General features: G+C 37.6%; 1 protein-coding gene across 3 annotated transcripts in view; it reads right to left on the bottom strand.

The window, feature by feature from the left end:
- dscamb (Down syndrome cell adhesion molecule b) overlaps positions 1–22,770 on the bottom strand; it is a 124,168-nt gene extending 101,398 nt beyond the window's left edge. For all 3 annotated transcript variants that reach the window (XM_041995433.1, XM_041995434.1, XM_041995435.1), the window contains exon 1: positions 22,047–22,770. In XM_041995433.1, the coding sequence (XP_041851367.1) occupies positions 22,047–22,089 (43 nt within the window). In that variant the 5' untranslated portion in view covers positions 22,090–22,770. The remainder of the gene's footprint in view (positions 1–22,046) is intronic.
- Between the last annotated feature and the right edge of the window lie 2,268 nt (positions 22,771–25,038).

Here is a 25,038-nt window from a genome sequence, read left to right as displayed (position 1 = left end):
ATTCGTTGATAATCATCGGTCATTTTGAATTCATTAGCGCACTGCTATCCCTGGGATCTTAAGTACATTAAATTAACATAGGGCACCATGAATTATGAAATAAGGTCAGTTGCTTTGATCATGTTCAAGCTCCAATTTAAGCCAGCATCACACTAAAGAGAATGACATTAAATGCATTTTGTGTAGGAGCATTCTCTAGAGGAAAGGAGGGTAATAAATGTCAATGTTGAACCAATTAGCTCTAAAAGAATCTACAGCTGTTTGATTTCAGAGCAAAGAAGAGTCAAGAAGAGTCAAGCCAGCATATGTGAGAGACAGAGTTTGTTTGTATCTCAGGCAAAAGCGCAGTATTTGTGTGTATCATGCTTGCCATCTCTGCCTGGTGACGAGACTCTTCACTAAACGGCTCACAGTGGCACTGGCAGCTGGACGCTCTCTAGGGAGAAAGCATTTTAGCACTTCATAAATTCCTAACAAGGTTTCAAATTGCAAACGTTTCCATCTTTTTCTCTGCTCCAGCAGCTCTAAATTCGCAATGAGACACTCCACTGACCCGCTCATGTACACACGCACATCCACACAATGCTTATTTGTTGCTACATATTATGAAGGCTCATTTGAAATTATTTGCACATTGTTAATCAATGTTATAGAATTTTTTTTACAAGAGGTTGACAAAATATCGTTTTGGACTGGGTGTAATAACTGGTCCATTATTATAGTATGATAGCATGTCCATGAAAGCATGATCCTAAAGCTTGGCATGTAGGGCTAAGCTCGGTATTAGCTTAGCTTGACTTTAACAACATGGCACATAAACAAAACTAACTGCCAAAATTCAACTTTGTGTGATGTGTATTTCAAACAATGAAAATTTAAGTTACTTTTCAACAATAAACAATTCATCAATAAATAATCATAGCATACACATAAACCCACCTCTCTGGAGGAACGTTAGCTAGTTTAACTGAGCATTAAGTGTGAGATCATAATCTTCCAGACATATCAAACAACGCAAAGATGTATTTTATTTTTAACTAGAAGCACTCAAAGAGCGCAGCCCTCTGCCACACCATTGTCATTTTTGTTTTTTGCCAATGATTGTGGACAATATTTGTTGAGTTAGAAGCTCCAATGGCAAAATTATTCATATCTCTCCATGGTAAAAAAAAAAAAAAAAAATACAACATAATCAAAGTCCATCCATGACCTTTTTTAGTTACGTTGCGACAGACGGACAGATAGACAGACAGACAAACCAACACCGTCAAATGCATGACCGCTGCCTTAGTGGAGGTAATTAACGTTTAAATGTTTGCTTTTACAGAATCATAGTTAAGGAAAAAGGATCAGCACACCTGCTGCCTAGTTGCCCCTCAGCTAGCAACCAAAGTGCTCCTATAATGTTTGCTTGCATAAATCTCCATGTCTGTCACTCAAAACAAACTTAATCACACAAAAAATGACACCCAAAATATTTCAATATACATATTCATACATGTAATATAGTCACTAAATAAGGCATACTAGATGAAAATATACAGTATTTAACAGTACAGTATTACTGACATCTCTATTGCAGTTTGCAGATAATCCAAATATTTTCAAGAACAATGTCTTTTAATATTATTATACGCAAAAATGTTCATCTGCAGCCTATTTACAGTCTATAGACTTTGGTAACTTCTTTTGATTAAAAAAAAAAGTTTAATACTGCACAATATCATATTTTTAGACAAGATTTTCTTGCTGTAATGTAATTACCATCTTTAACATGCCAGTTTGCCTCAGCCTGTGAGGCCACCCACTTTCAGTTGAAGACAAAGCATCTGACATTATAGCATATATAAAAATGGATAAGATGTCACAATTATGTCAGTCATATTTGCACTTTTTTTAAAAAATAAAATAGTCATTAGACTACATAAAAATTTTATTATCCAAAATGGCATCTGACATTACTTTCTTTCTTAGCACCAAGAACTTGGTTCGAGGGTAAGAAATTGGATCATTGATAAAATCTGATCACAATGGAAAAAATATTAATTGTTAAAATAAGATGCACCTGATTCTGCAAGCTTTACAACATTGTCAGATGGTGCATTGAATATATGCATTTAGAAAAATGTGGTCTTGGTCTGCAAAAGCCTGCAATGTCTAGATATCATAATATAAAACTAGCTATTTTAATCTGCATGTCTTCAAAAGTGGAATAAGACGTATAGGTGGACAAAATATAGCATCTTCTATATCCTTAATACTGAAGATAAGCATCACCTTTTATATATAAGAAATGGAGAGGTTTTATAGACTGTATGCTATATAAGAAGACTGTACACATCACATAGCATGTATCACAAAACACTAATCAAATTATTGCAGAATATATACTCCAGATGGTGTATCTGTATAGTCTTATGTGTTCAGTCTCTTACATCAAAAAAAGTTTTCTGCAATTTAAATCTTAAAATGCAGCAGGAACATGCGATGGGTTCTCGATGGGTCTCTGGCATCGGACAAGATGAAAATAATACATCAAAGTCATATTAAATTCTGATTCATTCTCTTTTTCCAGCTGGCTCGGGGAGTATCAGTCTTCTCAGTGCTCTGTTGATAGCACAACAGAGCACAACAGAGGTGGGAGGGGTGGGGGTCAAAACTGCACCTGTTCGCGGATGGTGCTCAAGGAGAGCATAACTTAAAATCCCTCAGAAGTTCTTTGTTTTTTTTCTTTTCATCTAGCAGAGATTTTCTTTGTGTGAATAACACTACATACTTGATACACTTTCTTTCTATACTAAATACACTAAATATTCTAAATTTGGCTTTTGTTAGAGTACAGTTGTTAGTGTTAGTTTTTCATGACAATGAATGCTGTTGTGAAGAGGATTTGAGGAGTAAGTCAAAACAAATGCTGGCACAAGTAAAATTGCAATTATATGTCCTTCCTTTAAATTAACAGTGGCACCACAAACATTTGATTTTCCAGCAAATGCAAATGATGCTTCATAGATTACACTGTGAGAATAGTGCATGCCTTCAGAGCAGTTTAGATTAGCTGAGTGATAGAAAGATTGAATTCACTGAAAAAAGAAACAGACTCTGATGGAAAGGTGCATATCACTGCTGTGCTAGTTTCCTAATTGACAAAGCCTGAGAGCCAGGCCACAAATGGTCCAATGACGCATGTATGTCACCCCCGTTGACCTCACAAAGAGCATCATGTCATGCTCCAACAAATGGCTTCAGGGCCCAACCACTTACTACATTGCCTGAGAGAAAATCAGTAATTGGCATAATTTTTCATGAGCTCAACTGTAAAGGTGAAATAAATGACATTGTTCAATAATGCATATGCAACTGATTAAATAACAGACCATGATTTTTTTTTTTTTTTCCACTGGGATATCCTCAGGGATCAGAGAAGGGGGAAAATATCTGTTTCTTCTAAACCTTGGTCTTGGTTTAAAATGTTGTTTTTTGCTTCTTTTTTGTGTGTTTTGTTTTTCACTTTCTCTGCATTGTTCTGTTTCATAGATATGTTTACTGTGGTGCACTGTAGGATGTAATCAGCACTATTATTGCAGAGACTGTGACTTGTGTTGTGTATCCTTCCAGTCTTCATGAAGACTAATGTCAAGAAAACAGCATTAAAGTCAAATGAATGTACCTCAAAATCATAATGATATTGTAAAGAAAACAATACTTTCTAAAGTTGTGATTAAAAATCCCAAATGAAGCAATTCTTGCATATTTGAGCCACAACAAGTGTGTATGTTTTATGGGAAATAATAAACACCTGCTTCACTTTGTGCCAAGTAAAATACAACCAGCTATGGTAATGGTAGTCCCCGTAATAATTGTTTTTGATTTTTAGATGTTTGTGTATTATGGATTTTTTTTCCCAGTTTGATATTTGCATTAAATGAGCTGAGAGACTCATCTCACCACAACCCCTAATGTTTGAGCCAGAAACCTTTAATCAAACTGTGTCTCTGCTAAGCCGCCACTAAAAAGAAAACTACCTTTCTCTAGGAATTACAAGCATCACATTAACAAAAGAAACATATAAACTCATAAGAAAAAAAAAATCCTTTCATTCATGTCATAACTCTCTTAAAATGTGTAGCTGTGTATTTCTCTTGTTCCTTCTTATTTTAATGTGTGCAGTGTATTTTTGGGCTGCAGACTTTGGACTGAGAGACACAAATCTATAACAGCATTCCTGTGTGAGGACCATAAAAACACGGCATATCAAAATATGTACTTTTAAGCAATTTGGTACATCACTGCAGGTTTGTAAGCAGGTGTTGACATGTTTATCTGTACATCAAAACTTACCTGTTGTGAAACAATCAGTATAGGGGATAGTATCCCTTATTTATTACTTTATTTAGGAATTGGCAGCAGTTTGTCTGTAAACACAGCCGTTCACTCTCAACTGTTACTCAGATGGCAGTGGCTAAGTTTAAATGCTGTGAAAACAGAAAGTAGCAGAAAGTAGCTGGTAAAAAATGCCCAAGGTCAAATTTACTTGTGTGCCTAGATCACTTTTAAAAGCAGCAGTCTACCTAAGTACTGTACAGTTAAATAAAATATACAACTAAATAAACAACAAGGAAACAATTCTATATGAAAGTACAATAAAGTTGAAAGCCAAGAAGAGGAACAGAGTCTGAAGCGGTGATCTTAACATACCAATTAGAATTGAGTATATAAAGAGGTGAACTGTTACACAGACTGCAACAGGTACTGCGAAAACTGTAAATCTCGTTTATGTCCTGATCTGGATTTCAAAGCATCTGAGTAGTTGACCCTGGTGTTCTTACAGGGATGTATATGTGAAGAATATCTGTTACTGTAAATAAGATGGTACCAATCCATTTAAAACTTTACAAGCAAGTAATAAAATCCTAAAATCAATCTAGAAACAGGGTGTCAGTGAAAGGATGCCAAGACAGGAGTAATGTGTTTGTGCTTTTTCAAGCCAGTTAAAAAAATAAGCTGCTGTGCTCTAAATTAGCAAACAACACAGGCAAAACTGATCTAAACCAACATGCAGTGTTTTACAAGAGTTTAGTCCAGGGGTGAGACAAACGTGAATAACTTCATCTGGTTCTTTGAAGGTGAGATAAGGTTTTACCTTGGCAGTCACTCTTAGGTGAAAAGGGCTGGATTTGACAACTCCTCTGATGTATGTATCCATCTTAAAAGAGCTGTCAAAAATCTCCCCCGATGTCTGACAGCAGAGCAATGAGAGCCAAGAGTGCAAGCAGAATTGTTGATAAATTGAATATTACTTAAAGGAATGACTTCAGACAATTTTATTTTCATTGAGATTGAGAACGTTAAGGTATATCCAGGTTTTAAGGTCAATTAAATGGGTTAGTAAAGGCTGTAGTTGCTTTGTGCTAGCCAACTTGTTGAATATATAATCAGTAAAACAAAAGGAAAAAGTGGAAAGATGTTTTAGAATGTGCTTATATCAAAGGGTGTGGTAGAAAAAATAAGTATCAGTACTTGACTTAAAGTAGCAAAGACTTATAAAATTTAAAACTTTCTTAAAGTTATAGACAATCTTTTACATGAAGTGACAGTAATTAACTCTCTTTATCTTATTAATTATCTTTACATTTTGTAGATATAAGCATGTTTTCATCAAAATATATTTTCTAGTTTCTAGTACTGCTTTAGTTTGATAGATAACTGATGCTGTGACTACTAGTATTTCTATATTCATGAAAAGAAAAGAAAATATTAAATTGAGTGAAATGAAAACTACTTTACAATTTTCAGCAGCGAAAACAAGCAAAATTCACTTAGTTTAAGTAACGTTTAACTCTCCCATGTGCCTTGGTCCCGGTTACATATTCTGTTCTCTATGCTGCTGCTGGCTTTTCGTCATGACGAGCCTGTTATTCAGAAAAAAAAAAGACAACAGCATAGAGCAAACAAAAGGAGGCAGAGAGAGAATCAGAAAGACAGTGGGATTGATTCAGCTTTCCATATTTCAGAAGGCACATGTGTTGCATCTGTATAGCAAGCAGATCCATTGTCAGAGTTGTCATCGTCACCTCGGCAAGGGGACTCAGCACCGATTGGTAGCGCGGTACCCAGTGCCTCATGGTGACAATGTGACAGCAGGAACCTTGGGTAATTAAAGCAGCTCTCTGCTCTGTGCCCTCAGGGCAAGTCTGCCTGAGATGTGAAGATCATACCTGGCTGAGGCAAATTTCAACCTAAAACAAAATCCTGTTCCTACTGTGCATTTATGGATAACAGCATTAGTGAGATAGCTGTGGCGCATGTGATGAAGCTGTATTCCAAAGAGCTAAAAATAGGACCCTGACCTGTGTATGACCCATATTTAAAATACAAAGTATTTGCATGTTGTTTAGTAAAATTACAGAAGAATTTACATTTATATTTCATCAAAGTATTTTTTTCTTTATACCAAAGTCTATGAACCTGAAAGCATAGAGCTGAAATTCTGATATAGGCAGATGATAACCAGTCGGGGCCGTGGAGTTCAGTGTGAGTAAGCATTCCCACTGATCTGATCTGCCCAGAGGCAATACACCACGCAAGTTAAATGACTTTCTACCAATTTGCTCTCATGAATATTAAGCAGGGCTGTGACAGTAGAAAGGGCTGGCTGTACGCAAGCTGCTGATCCACACCGACAGATCTGTCCTCTGATGTCTTGGAGGGGCGGGCAACAGTAAAACGAGGCCCCCACAGCAGATGAGACTCCTCCTTCCCCAGTCTATTTTCATGTTTTAAATGGGCCAGAATGGCTGCCTGTCTCATCAAGGGGAAGCCAGAGACCCTGGACTGTGTCATAGTCAAAGTGAGCAATAAAGACGTTGATGTCTAAATTATGCTGCTGTTGCTGCTGATGACAATGATGAGTGCACAAGAGTGAATCTGATGAGGGATTATACTGTGGCAAATTATAGCAGCTCCCTCTGCTGCTGCAGCTGATAAATAAAAAAAAAGAAAAGAAAGAAAGAAAATTTAATATTACTGTGTGATAACAAGCATACCAAAAAGTAGAGGGAAACCTGTGGCTGTAATGAAGTAAATAAAACAAATATTATATTCATTGTGCTGGCCTGACTCAGTGTATATTTACTCTGAGTTGAATTTCAGAATGTAAAGCTTGAACGCTGCTGCTATTGAACTGTAGCAGCTTTTGTAATTAGAAAGAGCTTATTGCAGAACATTTAAAAATTCAACACGTAGAGGTTTACCTATTGATTAAAATAATTTTTTAATTTTACTAAGTGCTGAGGAGATCAACACTGCCTTATTGCCTCTCCTCAACCTAATTAACTAAAATAAATATATCTGTAAAGGGCTAATGCTAATCCTTTCGACAAACAGACACAGGCAAATATATTTATAAATACCCTTTGGGGGTGATTTATTCATGCAAGGTAAAACATTGGTGGAAAGCCACAAGGTAATATGGAGTAGTTGTTTATGTTTAGCTTAGATTTTTATTATTCTGATTTACACAAAGTGTAAGTACACAAAGGGTAGTTCATTTCCTAAATATTGCAAAGAAAATATTTAAATAATTAATATGATAGCAAAATTATGCCAGATTTATTAGCAGATCTACTCGAAAGTGATGTGTGGTATGGGCATAAAGGAAACACAATTTTTACCTGCTGTTGAATGTGTAAAACTGTACATATAATATAAAGATTATACCCCAATTAACAGCAAGACATAATAAAGTGCTTACATTAATAGTGTGCCTGTGAAAGGTCTGTAACGAGATTCTTTAATGCTAGGAGGAAAAATCATTTTGTTAACAAATAAAACAGTAAAACTGTTGAAAGGGTTAAGATGCATGGATTCTTTTGAGGGAATAATTTACAGTTTACGTCAATCATTATTATTTAAAATAAATTTATAATAGAGTTAGCAATAATCTGGAAACTAGCCTAAATCGTTTAACCTGAGATCATTTGTCTTTGCTTCTTGTCATTCAGATTGAGTGAACAGTTTGACATTTTCTTAATTCATTTAAGTCATGTGTAAATGTCACAAGAACAGACAAATTTATTCTCTTTTTCAGAGCTGCAAGAGAAAAAAATAAGTAATTTTCTTTTTCTTGCAGCCCTGGTTTGGCAGTTCTTGCTTCTTGTATTTCACATCATCCAGGCAGAACTTTTGTGTGTGTCTGTGATTGGTCAAAAATGTGGAGTGGGCGTGGCTAGTGCAGAAAACCAGGTAGAGGAAAGTTATGGTTTCCACTTTTCCAGTGACCTGAAAAGTTCAGCAAGGTACAATAGATAGTTTTGAGGAACATCTGGTAGAGGCTGGAGGGAAGTACAAATATCTATACAATACATTAAGTAAAGCATATAAAGACAGAGACACCGCCCCACACAAGTCTCCACCCAGCACCGCACCACAGACAAGTTTGTCATGCACCAGAAAACATTTTGTTCTTGTTCTTTCCCGTCTTAAGAAAATAAATTTCTCTGTTCTTGTGGAGTATATGTCTTCAGTTCCGTGAACAAGGAAAAATTTCATCATCACTCAAGGAGCTATTTTTTCCCATTCAACAGGTATCTCTTTTTGATTTTATTTTTAAGTGAACATAACACATCACTATTGCAGGCTTGAGTTGCAGTAAGATTTTATTTGGCATTTTGAGGAACAACTGGGAGTAAAATGTGTGTTAGTGAAGAAGTTAAACTTATCAAACATTTTAACTATTTTTTAAGCTGAACTGTATGCAAATGTAAATGTATTTAGGATGACTGTTTATACGTCGTTTATTTAGTAATTTATACCAGTTTTGTGAATTTACTCCCTGGCAATCAAACAGTGTTTAATGCTCATATCTGAAAAAATAAAATTGAACCTCATTCAATTGCTGTATGCTTTAGTAACTAAAAATTTTTCTCTTTCTTGTGAGTGGAAGCTATGAGCTACTCTAATTCAAACTTAATTTATAAAACACTTTTTATACAAGAGCAGCACAAAGTGGTTTACACAATAAAAACAATAAAAACTTCTCCTTTCAGCTCTAAAATAAGAAATCTCATCCGTTCAAGCAAACCCTGCATTATGGATCATACAAGTCATCCATTTTGTCATATTTTGCATCCATTTTACATGAACCACGTCCATGTTACAGTTCGAGTTACCACATGCTGTAGCAACCAGGGCCATTTTAGATGCTAAGAAAGTAAACAGCAGTCTAATGCAGGAATCCCGTGTAAATTTCTACAATATCTCAAATGGCTACTTATTTTTACTTGTTTTACTCAGCAAAAAATGTACTGTTTTGGTGTCCTTCCTTTGAGTAGTATTTAGCTTTAGCCACCTTCACTAAACTATTCTCTAAATTTAGGCCACTCTACTTCAAGCAAGACATCGACTACTCATAAGTTCTTCATGTAAACCCCATTTTTGAAAAAAAAAAAAAAGAATGGAAGTAACATACAAAAGTTAACTTGTGGGTTTGTGTTCGACATTTATGCTCATGCAAAGCGTATAGAAGGCTTACACCTAATATAGATGTGAATGAGATGCTGTTTTCTCTTAAAAAACATGCAAAAAATATGCCAAAAATGTTTTAGGTGCTAAATTAGGCATAGCTACAAGCAATTGTTTGTGTTTTTAGCATTTAGCCCAATCAGTGCGTTACTACTAAGTTTAGTCAATAAAGCTATGAACAGCAGAAATGCATACCTTTAGGATTTTCTACTACTGTTCTTAAAACTAGTCTGACTAAGATTTGAGTGGATATAATCAAATAGCCTCAAACCTAATCTAATAGTCAGCATACTCTGCCTCTCATAACAATACGATTAGTCAGCAACCTTCTTGGGGAACAGATGCCTGTTGGCAGAGGCTCTACCTCTGTTAGACAGGTCCCATACTGGACAACCAACCTTATTATGTCACCAAACATTAGGTTAAAGGCCTTTCAAGATGAGGCTGTCGCCAGTGTCTAAACATGATCGCTGTCCACCTAAGGTAACATGATCTTTGAGGAGGTTTTGGTGTACATGGGGGGTTTTGAGCTGAGACACGAGAGACTGTTGGAGAAACAGACCTGACATTTGCAGCATTTGTGCTTCACAGATTTTTTTTCACTTGTGGGACCTACTGAACGCTGTGGTTAAAAAACTGTGGCAGTTTTGCTTACTTCTGCTCACAGGCTAAGAAAAATCACAATATTTCAAGGTCTCTTGTTGAAATCTTAAAGCAAGTCAACAAAAAGACTTTAACTTTTGAGCTTTGCACCACAGGCAATGTATGTTAAGGAAATGGAGCCATTTAGTTGAGGTAAGAAAAAGGTTATTTAAATCTAAATAAATCAGTTAAAGAATTTTTGAGTGCCTAAAACAATGGTAACTAAATGTTGCCAGTAAATAAAGACAAAGTTGGAGTCAAATATTTTTAGACCTGTTTGAGGCATTGCTATTGGAAATAATTCTAACTTGATTCATTTTTATTTCTCAATTATTTCATTATCACTTCTCCGTGATCTGTTTGCTGTGGAAGCTGAGAGCGGCCGCGTACCACTATTATTTTTTTTTTAAAACATTATGTAGCGATAAGTTCATTTTTTCATTAACTCGAGATAACAAAGATTGTTTTCTCATCATAACAGGATAATTTATCTCGTTATCTCAAGACAACTCAATAAGATGATTAAAGTGGGCTCAAAAGTAAGTGTGTTACACCTGATTTTATTGGTCAAAAAAGACCTCTTGACAGCTAGAGAGAGACTACAGTCATGGTGTATATGTGGAATTCTGTGAATGAGGGACTGGTAAAACTTAACTGTCAGACACATTGCAATTTTGAGCCTTTGTCAGATGTGACAGAAGTAAAATCAGATGTTCTGATCAGTGATGGATGTCAGCTTGCGTTCGTTGCTGGCTTGACTGTACTGAGGCATCCCAAAACAGAACAGATCTGTACTGGGATGACCCTTGTACCCACCAGTTGAGGTGTTGGGAAATAAGATAATGGCTAAGATCTCATCCATGTTAAAGGACAGTTTCCCTCCCCGCCACCCCACACCCCTCCCAAACACTGACCACCCTACAGAGCTCTTACTGGCCCAGATTGCTTCACCCAAAGCTTGAAGGAGCTAATGCAGGTTCTTGATTCTGGCAGCAGTTAGACTGGAAAACAGCACTGCTCCCAGCAGACCACAAACATGCTCAATCAAATCCTGAATAATTTATTATTGTACATACTTCTATTTTCTTATTTTTATAATTCTTATGTATTACCAACAATTAGCCTATTCTGGGGGGAACCTGTGTGGAGTTTGCGTGTTCTCTCCATGTGTGCATGGGTTCTCTCCCAGCTTTCTATCACAGTCCAAAGACATGCATGTTAGGCTGATTTGAGTCTTTGAATTCTCCCTAGGAGTGAATGCAAGTCTGAGTGAGTGTTTGTCTCTCTGCGTTGGTTCTGTGATGGACCAGGAGCAGCTCCAGCCACCTCATATTTAAATAATCTGTTATCTCAAGATAATGAGATAAATTATGCAGTTATCACTTGAAAATGGTGTTAAAAAAACAAATATACAAGCACAACCGCTTTTGGTTTCCGCAGTTTGCTTTTTGGTTTGTTATCTAATTTCATTTTGTGCTTTTAATTAACAATCCTTTGAAGTGAGCCATCAGTCCTACTCTGCCCTCATCTGAGCTGATTTTTGACTTCCTTCTGCATTTTTCCCTGCACCAACTCAGTTTTGAAAAGAACTTCATAGCTACGGTGTTTTTACTACAAATCTTGCACAGGTAATATTATTATTATCATTATGAGGCCATAACAGCCCTTTGAAGATGTACCACTGTCCCTGTTATGTCCAGGAGACGTCTGTGACCAGCAGCTGTGGAGTGTGTTAATGTTGATGTCACAGCAGCTGGCTGCTCTCATCCTGTTAGCTCTGCCTACCATTATAACCTCCCCACCCACCCCTCCTCTGCTTCAACTACTGCGTGCTACGCTCATTTTAATACTCCAGACTCATTTGACCGTCTTTATGGACTTATCATATTAAACATTTATCGCAGCCATTTCCCTAAACCAAGCATGTTTATTCAACACTTAAGGGACCGCAGCACGGCTCCTCTTAGCACCCCCACCCCCACATTACACACACTTATTTTCTTCTTTTCCTCATTTCCCTCTTCTCCTTACTCCTTCAGTCCCTGCGGCTTGCTTTATATCAGCCATCCCACTGCCTGAATAAACAGGAGAGGTATTTTTGTACAGTTTCTTCCCTCTCATTTCCAGTCATCCTCTCTTTCAATGGCTGGGACAACAGGGGGACTTATGCTTTCTGAAGCCAGAGAGTGAAGCAGGCAAAAATGTATTTTGAGCATGAATTGAGTTTTAATTTAATCATGTGATCAAACACTTATTCACATAATGACTTGTGGGAATAAATGAGGCGAGAAAGAGAGCAACCCTTGATAGATCTCATCAATGAAATACAAAGTGTTCAGGAGACACTTACCAATACTTAAATGCTACATATTTTTAGGACCTTTTTCATGTCATCTTCTTTTGTACAAACAATGGAGCCCTTTCTTTCTTTTTTTTTTTTGTCAACGGTGCAGCCACAGCAAAATGATCTATCTGGTGCTAGACTATACTGCAATCAGATGCACTACCTCCAGGCCCTGTGCCCCCTTATTTGATCCTACACAAGATGGCTTACTGCAGCATCACACCTTGCGCTAAGCAAAGCAGGTTTGGGAATCCAGGAATACCACAAAGTGCTAAGATTATTGACAATGCACTCAGTCTCACACCGGGCTTGGGGATCAATGAGTTGCTGGAAGGACATAAATCAGACTGTTGTGGCTCCATTCCATGTCACACCCTAACCTACCCACCCAGCTCCCCTATTAACACTCACTTGTACTGGAGTGCATGCACACAAATACATACATCCTGCAAAACCTCTCCACGCACAATGTAAAGGTGCTCAGATATGCACATAAACACAATAAAAACACACAAATCAAACACTTCATTTACACATCTCACACACACAAATGCACACACCATCCAACACTGTACCCACAAGATGACAGCGCTTTAAAAATGGCGGGCTAAAAATAACCATCACTAACTTGGTCTTAAATCTTAGCATCTGTGCCAGGTTTAAAAATAAAGAGCAGTGTCGAGAAACCAAGCTGGACCCATTTGTCTTTCTGTCACACTGTCTATCCAGCTATGCCTCTTCCATTATCCTTTAGCCTACTTTAATATTCGGAAGGTGGGCAGACTTGGTGGCGAAATATCTACAGGAAATGCAGAATTTTTCTATTAAAAAAAAAAAATGGAACTGCAAAAGCAGCAAAGTCAAAATGACTAGAGAACAGCATGAAGGCAGAAGAGATATGTTATGTGATTTTCTTTCTTTCTTTGTTCATGTTTTTCTTTTTTGTTTACTTCTTTTTCAAAAGAAGAAAGCTAAGTTAAAAGGCAGCATTGGAGAGACAGGCTGGTGGACTGTTAGTTAACCACTGAACATCAGGCACATGTATCATGCTCAAGCCAGAGTCATGGGGATCAATTCAGCCTTGGGCTGCCGAGTGTGTCGAATTCAAAGCCTGGCCCTGGTATGTGAAGGACTGGATTAAGAAGTAGTATTTATGAGCTGCAGCGTGAACGTTTGTCTGAGTGGGTGATAGATCGCAAACTCAACAAACCTCCACACCTGTCTTCCACAATTAACAAAAGTTCTAGTGTCAAACGACCCAGCAACCACTAGTAGTAGTAGTAGAGAACAACTGGTGTGGACATATGCTCTGTCCAGAGCAGTAGCTCATTAGAAGAACCTGGGCAAAGCTCTACTCTTTTGGCATCATTGAGCAAAAATTCCACAATAACCTCTCAGCATATTGTTTGTTTTGGACTTTTTCTTTTCAAGCTTTAAAACTTGTTTTATGAATGAAGGGCTACATAAATGTTCAAAGCAGAATTATTAAGAGGAGGACTTTGTTGAGCAGACCACAATTTGTGACTTGGTTTATATGTTTATAAGGTTTATAAGTTTTTCGTTTTTGTTTTTTTTAATTAAACAAATGAGAATCTAAATAATATGATATTTCTTGCAAAAAAAATCCTTTTATATTTCAACTAGAAGCGCTCATACAGCGCAGACCTCTGCAAAGTCGTTGTAAAATAAATGTTTGCCAATGATGGTGGGCATTATTTTCCAGTTATAAACTCTAATGGAAAAATTATCCCTATCACCCCATAGTAAAGAATCATTGAAAAACCTTCTGGATCCAGGCAGTGATCAAGATCCCCCCAAAATCTAATCACTTGTTCCTTATTCCATCTCTAGGATTTCCTGAAAATGTAATCAAAATCCAGCCATAACTTTATGAGTTCTGTTGCTAACAGACAGACTCTAGAATAACATTTTCTGAACATGAACTGAAATCTTGTGACAACGATGACATCTGTCATGTCATCTTGCATTTGCATAGTAAGGCCTTGATTATACCCACAAACAGCACAACAACTATGGTGGACCTCCATGTTCTGTTTGTGCTCCTTAATCTTTTAAAGTAATTTTGGTTTCTTAAAGTAAAACCTGCTTTTTTTGTTTAACATTTATGTTGTCAGGAAAGACCCATAAGTTGTATAAGTTTAATAACCAATTCACTTTTATACAAGCGGTTGTTATGTCTTCAGGCCTGATGAGGATATAGTGCAAACATGGGGTTTGCCATTGCAGAGTTTTACTGCCCACTACAGTTATCTATATTAGCACTGAGTAAAGGGAGCAGGAGGCAGGGGTGCCACTGGGCCATCATCCGTTATCCCTTCTCTGCTTGCTGTCAAACAACTCAGTAATGTTGATGCTGATTTGACTTTATTGAGGGGTGATTTTCAGTGAGAGCTGCACTCTAATTTAAAATCTTATAAGAATAAAAAATATATTTTTTAACATTTAAAGCAAGTATCCAGATGATATCGAAAAGGATTTACTGGCTTAGTGACACCTGGTGGCAAAGTTGCAGATTGCAAATAACATGGTGTCCGTCCCTCCCCCTATGGGACAAACTACAGTGGCTTTAGATTAGAAGGTTTCTCTGCACTGGACTAGAGACATGTGGTGGAAGATGGTGGACCTAATAAAGAGCTCACATGATAGTTGTTATAATACGATTTTTCACTTATGACAACATAGTTAACTTTTTCTTCTTTAAAAAAAAAGTATGCTTAAAGTTCACCGTAAATCTTGCAGACTTGAACGTTAAGTACTGTATGTTTTTAGATGCATCTATGTCTGTCAGAGAGTCATACCATGAGCCAAATGACATAAATCTGTTTGGAAAGGGTAGGTGCAGAGTAGGTCTGAATTATCTGCACTGATTTAGGTCAATGTAATTTTTTTTTTTTTTTTTTTTTCTTTTTTTACATTTATAGGTTGAGCATTTAATTGTAAGATAATGCAATAACTACTTTTCCAAATGTCAAGACTATGGATGAGGGATAAAATATGTCCAATTGATTTAATATTTAATTCCATTGGGTGTCTGTAATGTAACAGTTTCTCAGTGAAAATACTATAAAAATTGCAGCATAGTGTGTTGGCCTTGGCAGCAGATAATTACTACAGCAAAAAGGGGTCAGATGTTTCTAAATATTATATTTTGTGTGTGTTCATCATATCACTGCTGGTTAGTAACCAACAACAGACCCAACTGAAATAGTCATGTTTGGTTTTTGTTCTCACCCTTAAATATGCCTCATGATTCTGCCCTGTTAATTATCACCCCTACAAACATGATAGAAATACATTTCAATTTAGAAGTTTCCACATTACTGTGAAGTCTAGTCTTTAACAAGCTGCAAATTCCACCTTAGACTAGGTACACACATAAAGATTTTTTTATGTGATGAGATTTTTTTATCTGTTTGAGGCCTCATATGTAAAGATAAAAAATCAGGCATTTAACAGTGTTGATCATACTGTGTCTAGTGTGGTCTGATAATCTCATCACAGAACAACACACATATAACAATGCTATCCCACAACCAATCCAAAATCTAGTTCTCCTAGCCAGAAATGTTGCATGATCAAACGATCTAACAAAAATGAAGAAGAAGAAACATAACAACAACCGGAAAAACAAACAAGAAAAAACATAGCAACAACTGGAAAACACAACACCCAGCATGGCAGGGGACATACTTGATAAAGTAATGAGGGTGATCTTGCAACTATTGTTAAAAGAAAAATCCAGAACTGAAAAAATAACAGACTGGAGACAGCATTAACATAGACTTTATATCCTTCCTTCCTCTCCAGCCAGCTCGCTCTCTGATTGGCTACATTCCGTTCCACGCCACACTCCACACAGTCACGGTCAGAGTCGTCGGCTTCCCATACACACGTGAAGATTTTTGGTCATAAATATTTAACATGTTCATGTACTTCTAACTCTTGGCCACAACCCATTTCGGAGCCGATTTCGGGACTAATTCACTCGTAACACACACACAAAAAAAAAAAAAAAAACCCGATAATCTTAGTGGTGGTTAAGCGTATCTATATGCTGAACTTTTAACCATGGGTCCATCACCCAGTAATGATGATCAAGATTAAAAAATAAATAAATAAACTTCTTTGGAGTAGAGTCTTCTTCATGTGATCAATTCCACATACTTATTAAAGCAAATTAACAGCAGTTGCCAAGTGATAAAAACCTCAGTCTAACAATTAGCATCACAGTAACTTAAAGGTACAGAGTGTAAGAATTACTGACATCTAGTGGTAAAGATGGGTATAGAAATTAATTCAAATCCCAAGCACAGTTGTGAATAGATGGTGGCCATCAATGTCCAAAATTCTTTCAGACATAAACATGTTTTCATCTTCGAGTGATAGATAGATAGATAGATAGATAGATAGATAGATAGATAGATAGATAGATAGATAGATAGATAGATAGATAGATAGATAGATAGATAGATAGATAGATAGATATAGTACAAAATGTAATTAATTTAAAGGGATATTAATGTGAGAATTTTTAAAAAAGGGTCTAAGTAACTGAAACATTGCTTTTAATAGTAATGCATTACTTTTGGGTGTAAGTAATAAACAAAGTAACTGAGTTATTTTTTGAATGCCGTAACTAGTAACGAGTTACTTTTTTCAGTAAGTAGCATAGCACAGGTGAGGACACAGTCGGTTAACAGGCAGCTATCTGCACCAAGACCAAACGTCTTCTTTGACTTTCAGCTATTCAGAGTCTGCTAGTCTCGTCCCACTGCTTTACAGTTTTTTGCCTTGCAGAAGACAATAAAAGCTCTGTGGCTTCTACTAGAGCTCACACCAACAGGCTGCATGAAGACATCATTTAGCCCAACACATTCACTGTTGACTGAGCAGGAATCACTTCTTGTTCGGGTAAAAACAGCCTAATTTTCTTCAAAATTCACGTAAAATACTAACTTCGCTCATAAACATGCTGCAACAACACTGACAACACTTATAAGACTTTTCTCACTTTGTGTTTCGGTTTACACAAACATACATTAGTAGTGTTCATAACAAGTGAGAAGAAGAAATATAAGTCTGTTGAGTATTTTGATTAATAGGCATATTTTGTATTCTGTGCAGATCTGTTGGTTTAACCACAGTCTTCAAACAGTTTATATATCAAACAAGCTTTTAATACAAGTTGCTGATGTCTATAGAATCAGAGCCTGTTTTTATTTTTAGTAGAGCAGAACTGCTACTTAGTCTGTTTAAAACGGCCAAATAAATCTTTTACACGAGTTCCTCCACTACAGTACCTGTGCAATGCAGCACAATGATATAACATGTCACTTTGACAAGTGCTGAGTGAATTAAAAACATCCTCTAAACTCCGAATCCTGTGATGAGAGGGAAATTCATGCCAGATGTACTACAACCTCACTTTGCACGCATGATCAAACACCTACATCTGGGTGCTGAGGGCTTCCCACTCTTCCCCGCAGATGCTAAATGATATCGTTAACATTTTAATGCAGGAGACATTTACACGCGGGCTTGTGCAATTACACCTCTGATTCACTGGAATCGTGACAGACACAGTGTGATCAGTAATTAGATTTTACATTGGGTGAAACGCAGCACACATACCCACAGACACAGAGTCACCAAAGCTTGCTCCTAATTAGAGAACTAGACAGACTCGAGGAGGTACAGTAGAGTAGAGTAGCCCTCATTATAGAGTTAAGATGTATGAACTACTGGATATCTATTACGATCACACATTGGGGTATCCATTACCTAACCTTAACAGCTCTTTTAACTGAATTCATGCACTGAGTTCAAAATACAACCCAAAAAACCCTCTTATAACTCACACATGAGTCAGAGTTAAGTGGGTTTGTAAACTTAATTTAGCCCATTAGATATTTGCATCCCAGTAAGACTCCACAAGATGATCTATTGCTTGACGCTACATGTTTTCATGAGGTAATTTAACTTCATGAGCTATGATACTTCTTGTGCAACCAAACCCTAATAGTTAATTACTAAACAGACTAATGGCTATGAGTGCAGCTGTAAAGTTGATCAGGTTTCACTCTGTGTCTTTATAGTCCCTATGAACAGCCACTGGGAGGCCACTGATCACTGGACATCTGTACGCAGAGAATCACCTCAAAACCCCAACTCATCAGCACACTGCCTTCATCGCCTTCATGTAGATTTATTGCCACACAAACACTAGTTCCCTCTTTCTACTTGCAGCCAAGTTCAATCTATCTATCCACCCCACTCCCTGTAGCATTTCCATCCAGATTTTCAGGTTGCAAATAATGTGAGGTCATGTAAAATTGGCAAGCTAACTGAAGTTGGCAGCTATGAAGTACACTGTAAGCTACACAGAACTGGATGCTCTGGGAGCTCTCCCTGATTTCAGAGTGGATGTATGCACAGAAAGGTCACAGCTAATTGAGATCAAAATTTGATTGCATGATTTCATGACCTCTACGTAAATGTTCATTTATTGACGGCGTAGGAGATAAGTCCTTTTTAAGCCATGAGCAGTGGGTTAAGCAGTGTGCATGTCTACAAATCATCACAGCCTTTGGAGGGACTCTGTGAGAAGCCTTGTCTCATTATATCTTTCCAATGAGAATTTGAATAGGCCAGTTTAGCTTGCTGTGCTTTTGCCTAGAGGCAGCTTTCAGGCAGATATTTAATGTTTCCTCTCCTGCACTGATGACTACATTTATAGATTCTGCTTTGAGGGGCAAAAGAGATGGCAGGAGTATGAAGACTTTTTTTGTTTATTGAGTAAGTGAAACATGATGAGAGCATAAGACAAAAGGGTTAGGCATTTAATGAATCAAAATAATTTACGTTATGAGGGAAGTAAGGATTTGACATTTGTGAACATTGTGCGGTTGTCTGTTACTCTTTTTTTTTTTTTTTTTTTGATTGGATGCAGAGGTCATTGAGATGATGTATCACTTATCCACAGAGCAAAAGATAAACAAAATCTCTGAGAAGCCAGGTGTCAGTGAAGAGTGTGGAGGTCATTTTCTTACAGCATACAAATGTTGTCACAATGATGTAGCAGGATGTGATTAGCTCTGGGTCAGATACGTCTGGGGCAAGCATGTTTGCAAATGCCAAACTTATATGTCCATGTCAGGAGTCGCTCTCTACACAGTTTACTTTGTCCTGTGTCTGCCATTTTGTAGTGGAGTACAGTTTGTTAAGAATCTCACAGTAAAGGGGATAAATATCATCTCAGCACACACTGTGGATACAAGTAAACAAGCTCTGACCCTGACCAACCACTGCAATGGACTCTATATTTTTTGTTTGTTTGTTATTTAATGTCATCAGATACACACCATATAGCGTTCTACCCAATACAGTGAAGAGTGAAAGGGGGAACATTTTAAGCTTGCAGCCCCTGAAACCCATTATGGATGTTACCATAGAGACAGGCCAGTGAGCAGGCCTAACTCCAAAACAGCAAGAACTGTCTGGAATCCAATCTCTGAGCTGGCTTCAATCTACAAGGTCATTCATTCATTCTGACAACTGCTCAGCCGATGAACACCTCATTTTCATGATAATCAACAAAAAATCCAGACATGGAGGACAAATTCATACAGCAAAAGCCTCTGATACGGTCATGGGGATATCTAGAATAAAGAAAATGATGGAAACATGTACATCAAAACACATCCTAAAAAAATAAATATATAACCAAAATAAAAAAAATAGTTGCAGTGCGGGTGGCGATCACATAAAATGCAATGTCTGCATTGAACGCTGTGTGCAGTTTAATCCTTATCAGTTATTTGCCACAGGCCTCCGCAATAATCCCTTATGCAATAAACGGACACAATCTTGCATGGCAGTTGATCTAATGTCAGAGTCAGATGATTATGATTAATGAGGATTCCTTATTGTTCCTTTATGAGTTTCAGCACAAGCTGGGCTGAGGGAGATACCATTTTATATGGAGTCAATGTCAATAAACGGCACCGACTGAGGGTAGCCTCGGCGCTGAAAAAGAGTCGACACACAAACAAGAATCCATTTTGAAGCCTTTTGTTTTATCATTCTGGCCAGACGTGAAAATCCATTTTGGGGACACACACAATAGCCCCTTGATGCAGTTTTTCACATTCACACCTGAAAATCCCCACATCCCCAATTTTTGTTTCAGAAAATCTGCTTTTTTGTCCCTTTCTTTTTTAATACAAAAGCAACCAACCAACCATTGGCTTGCTATGTTGTTGATGTGTTTTCTTGCAGACATGTTTCCATTTTCTTGCCTTTTCACTCTCCTTCTTCTACTCTCCCTTTCCCATTCCCTGTTTTCGTACACACCCAGTCAGCCATAATCCCTCCCTGTGGAGGGGACTGACCAATAAGTGAATGCAATAAACTGTATCAATGTTCCACTATTGATTATAGATACACTATAGGAGCACACAAATAGAAAAAACAAACAGAAAACGTGTTGTGTTGGCGGTCACATGCATGTGCTCGATGATGCACATGCATGCAAACCTGCGAGAGGCGCAACCAAATGTGGGTGTCTGAACACAGTATTTGAATAGAAAATGTCTTTTTGTTATGATTGGAAACATTTTTTATGTGTATTTGTAAATTACTTTGACATTTTTTGAAAATAAATGTGACATTCATGGAATTTGGGATATTATATGTATTTTTATAATTATTTATTTATTTATTTTTTCTTTTTTTTCTTTTCTTTTTTTTTTACTGTTAAAATAAGCTATTGGTGTTGATGGTGCCTTTTTCCCTTTTTCTAATTTACAAATGGCATTTGAAGGTAAAGGATATGAAGCTGTTATCAAATTTGTAAAAAAAAAAAAATGCCTAACACTCTGACAGAGCCATCAATATAATTCTTTTTTTTTATCGTATTGTAAATATGGATTTCTGACTTTAAGATGTGTATAAATTTATACTTTTAAGTTCTTTAAAGGAAACTAATCTTGCAAATTATACTCACAGTGAGGGAGGGGGGAGGGTTAAACTAAATGTCCATTATATCAAAGACGTCACTTATTACTAAGGGCCACAGTGGAAAAGAGATGTGACAGAATGAGTAGCATTAAGCGTAATAAAAACCAATAACATCAAACTGATGCAATTAAAATAATCAAAACTTAGAATTAGAAAAAAAACTAATTTAACAATTTAATTAAATATAAAAAATATTTCAAGCCTCTCCACTATAAAGATCTATTATTTTAACCATCTGCGTTAAGATGTGTGTTTGAAGGCCAGAAATGTGTTTAAGGGTTTTGTAGAGCTTGAAGGGTTTACAACGCAATTCATGCCTCGCCCGTCTCTCTCCTCCTATCAAGGGTGTCAGCCTTTTGACAACCATATAAAATCCATTCCATGTGGGTCACAGGTGACCTCCATCCTCCCTCTTTAGTCATTTAGCTGTTTAACACTGATTTGCTTTCTGCACTACGTAATAACCACTAACAAGAATAGACAAGCAGGTGAAACTTACCATTCAAGATGCTCTGGAAAAAGATAAAAGCCAATATCCACATGCCCTGCTCCGTTCAATCCCCCAAAGCTATGCTTTCTCTTCTTCCTCCGACCGGTGCCTCCCTGGGTTTCTCTTCTGTGCGCTTGGGGTAAGGTTAAACATTTGCCTCTGTCTTGAAGCAAACCGGTCCGGTTCTATACTTTTAAAATCTCCTTTCTACTTTTTCGTGAGAGTGGGTTTCTTTCTGAGCTGTTATTTTGCGTCTGGACAAATGAACCTCTGTGATTGTCTTGAGGAGGGCTGCGCTCAGACTCTCCTGTGCTCCGCGTCTTGCTGCTTCTCCCTGTTATTCAAAGGGATGCCGGATGGGGTGAAGCCCAGGTGTATGTGATGCTGAGTCAGAGCCGGGTAAGAGCAGTTCCTGATGCCAAAAAGATTTTCCAAATTTATTTCAAACTATATTAAAATAATAATCTCAGCAGCTCCGATTTTCAAAATGGATCACTGGCTGATGGGTCATCCTTAGGGGACGGTTAAAAATATATATAGCCTATGTATATTTTTAGGAAATGAAAAGGACTAAAAGAGCAGAGAAGAGAGTAGAAAGAGGATGGAAGAATGAAAAACTCGCTTTTTTCTCCGACTCCAGAGTCAGATCATCTTCATCGCCTCTGTGCGTCCAGCAAGAGGCGAGCAAGCGCATCTTCCCTGCTGCCGCTCTGTAATCGCACCACCCTGACTCTCTGAGTATTACACAGAATAACCCTCTCCCCTGCCCCTGCAGACGCTTTAATTCCTCATTGCCTTAAAGGAGCAGAGGCGGCTACCGGTCGGTCGTGAGGGCAGGACACTAGTGGAGGTGGGAGAGTGTGAGTGCATGCAGTGCGCGGCGCATTTGCATTAAGGAAATGAGGCACCTGACGCACCGAAGTACCAAGGATTTTTACGCACGGGGTTGCCTTGGCTCAATGAGAAGGCGCTGTCTGTAGGTGTGCAGGTGTACTCAGCATCCAGATCTGACTTGAATTTAACTTACGGGGTTTTCAAGAACAGCGGAGGGTACCCTGCAGAGATGGAAATCTGCAAGTAGGCTACCTTAAATTACGCATTTGTGGAATAATTACACCTTTCCTGTTTGTTTAATTCAACACTACCTTTTAAATTTCTTAAGTAATGAAGAAAACAGGAAGGAAAGATAATTCTGTTAGTGAGTGGAGAAAATGGGGTTAAAATACAGCGTCCCCCACTCCAAAGGCTCGTACATGCACTCCACATCGCCTCCCTCAACCCCATAATCCACCACCACCACCCCTCCATTTTAATGCCTGCCTTGAAGTCAAGGGTATAGCTGTGGAAGGCTGTAGAAGCCTGTGGGCCTGTCCACAGAGCTGGGTTATTCTGTTTGTGATCTTACCAGCAGCAGTCTGCAGCTCATTCTCTATCACTTATGACAGAATGTTACTGAGACTGAAATCCCGCTTGCATACCTCAGGATACTTATTTCATGGGCTTGTATCTAAATTCAGAAAAGGATTTTACAATCTACCATTCTAAATGTGAACAAACAAAAGGCAGATTAATGTGGTGAGATATGGTGAGAGTATATCATGCAGGTCTATAAGAGTTCATACATTTATGTGTTTGTGTGAAGTTGATGTAGGTTGTGGACTTATTTTGTGTGCAGGTGTTTTCTTTGGTGCATTTTCCTGTAGTCCAGGCTTCTTGTCTAATATGTGCTCACTTGTCTGCTTGTCTCTTTTCACTCCAGTGCAGCAGATAAGCAAGAACACTGCTCTGCAATTGCTGATGTCTGTACCAAAACACATTGTACCAGCCTGCCTTAAAATGGTAAAAAAAAAAAAATGGACCTCCTTTTTTATGTTGTTGTTTACATCTGTTCATATTTTTAAGCAGTTGCTCAAATGACAGCTCTTTTATCAGCACTGTCTCATTTTTCTGCTATTGTTACTCCACAATGTATGTTTAATTGAGTAAGAGGATAATGTTGCTTATTTTTTGCCTAAGCTGTAAGATAAACCCAAACAAGTTTAAGTCTCTGTGGTGCTGAGGAGAAAACACTGGTGAATCAGGGCAGTGGGTCAGAGATCCTGCTTGTCTGTTAAGAGTGGATTAACAGGACTGTGCCGTCATTTCAGTTCTAAATTCTTGGCGTAGACAAGCAAGCAAGTTCATTAGCTGCTGCAGAATGATGATTTGCTGCGCATATTTGGAACTCCATTTATCAGAGCTGTGTTTCTCTTTTCATCATCAGTATTGTCCAATTGCACTTGTACACAATAATAAATGGAAAATCTTCTGTTTTTCATAATTAGTTTCACAGTGGGAAATGACAGAAGAGCATCTTTCTCTATGAGGGACAAGACAGTTGAACAAATAAACGTCTTTATGCACTGCCGGTCATCAAGTGGAGGCAAACTTTCTTTGACTCAGTCCTCAGCAATGTTATAAGAAAGAAGTTTCTAATTTTCTTTGTAACAAATGTGATATTCACAGCCTGTAAAGACAAACGATCCCAAAAGATGGAGGGAAAAAGATGTGACTGAGGGTTCAACGGATTGACAGAGGGATCTGCGGTATTATAGGGTGTCATCTGACATTTTGGGGGAAATTAAACATTGGTGTAATCTAGCTCAGCAAACAGGATTTTATGAGAATCTGAAATTAAACATTTGGAAGAAGAAGTTAAACAAATAAAGAGTTGGAAACACTATATTTCTTTGCACAGGATGTGAGAACTTGTGGAAATTCTTGGAGTCACACAGGTCATGTTAACATTTCCAAGGGAGTTATGTGTTGTGTGTACAGTATATACACCCTCACACCACCGTACACACGCTTCATATGTGGGAGTCCCTTAGTATAAGCACAGCTTTATGTGTGTTTAACAGCAAACAAACATAACATGACTTCAACACTGACCAAATGACCTCAAAACAAGCAAATGACCGCAAATGTATGTGAGGATCTCTAGCAAATTATTTTAAGCAAA

The sequence above is a fragment of the Melanotaenia boesemani genome, chromosome 9 (assembly GCF_017639745.1).
Source record: "Melanotaenia boesemani isolate fMelBoe1 chromosome 9, fMelBoe1.pri, whole genome shotgun sequence".
Taxonomy (NCBI): domain Eukaryota; kingdom Metazoa; phylum Chordata; class Actinopteri; order Atheriniformes; family Melanotaeniidae; genus Melanotaenia; species Melanotaenia boesemani.
This window is presented reverse-complemented; position numbering and strand designations above follow the sequence as displayed.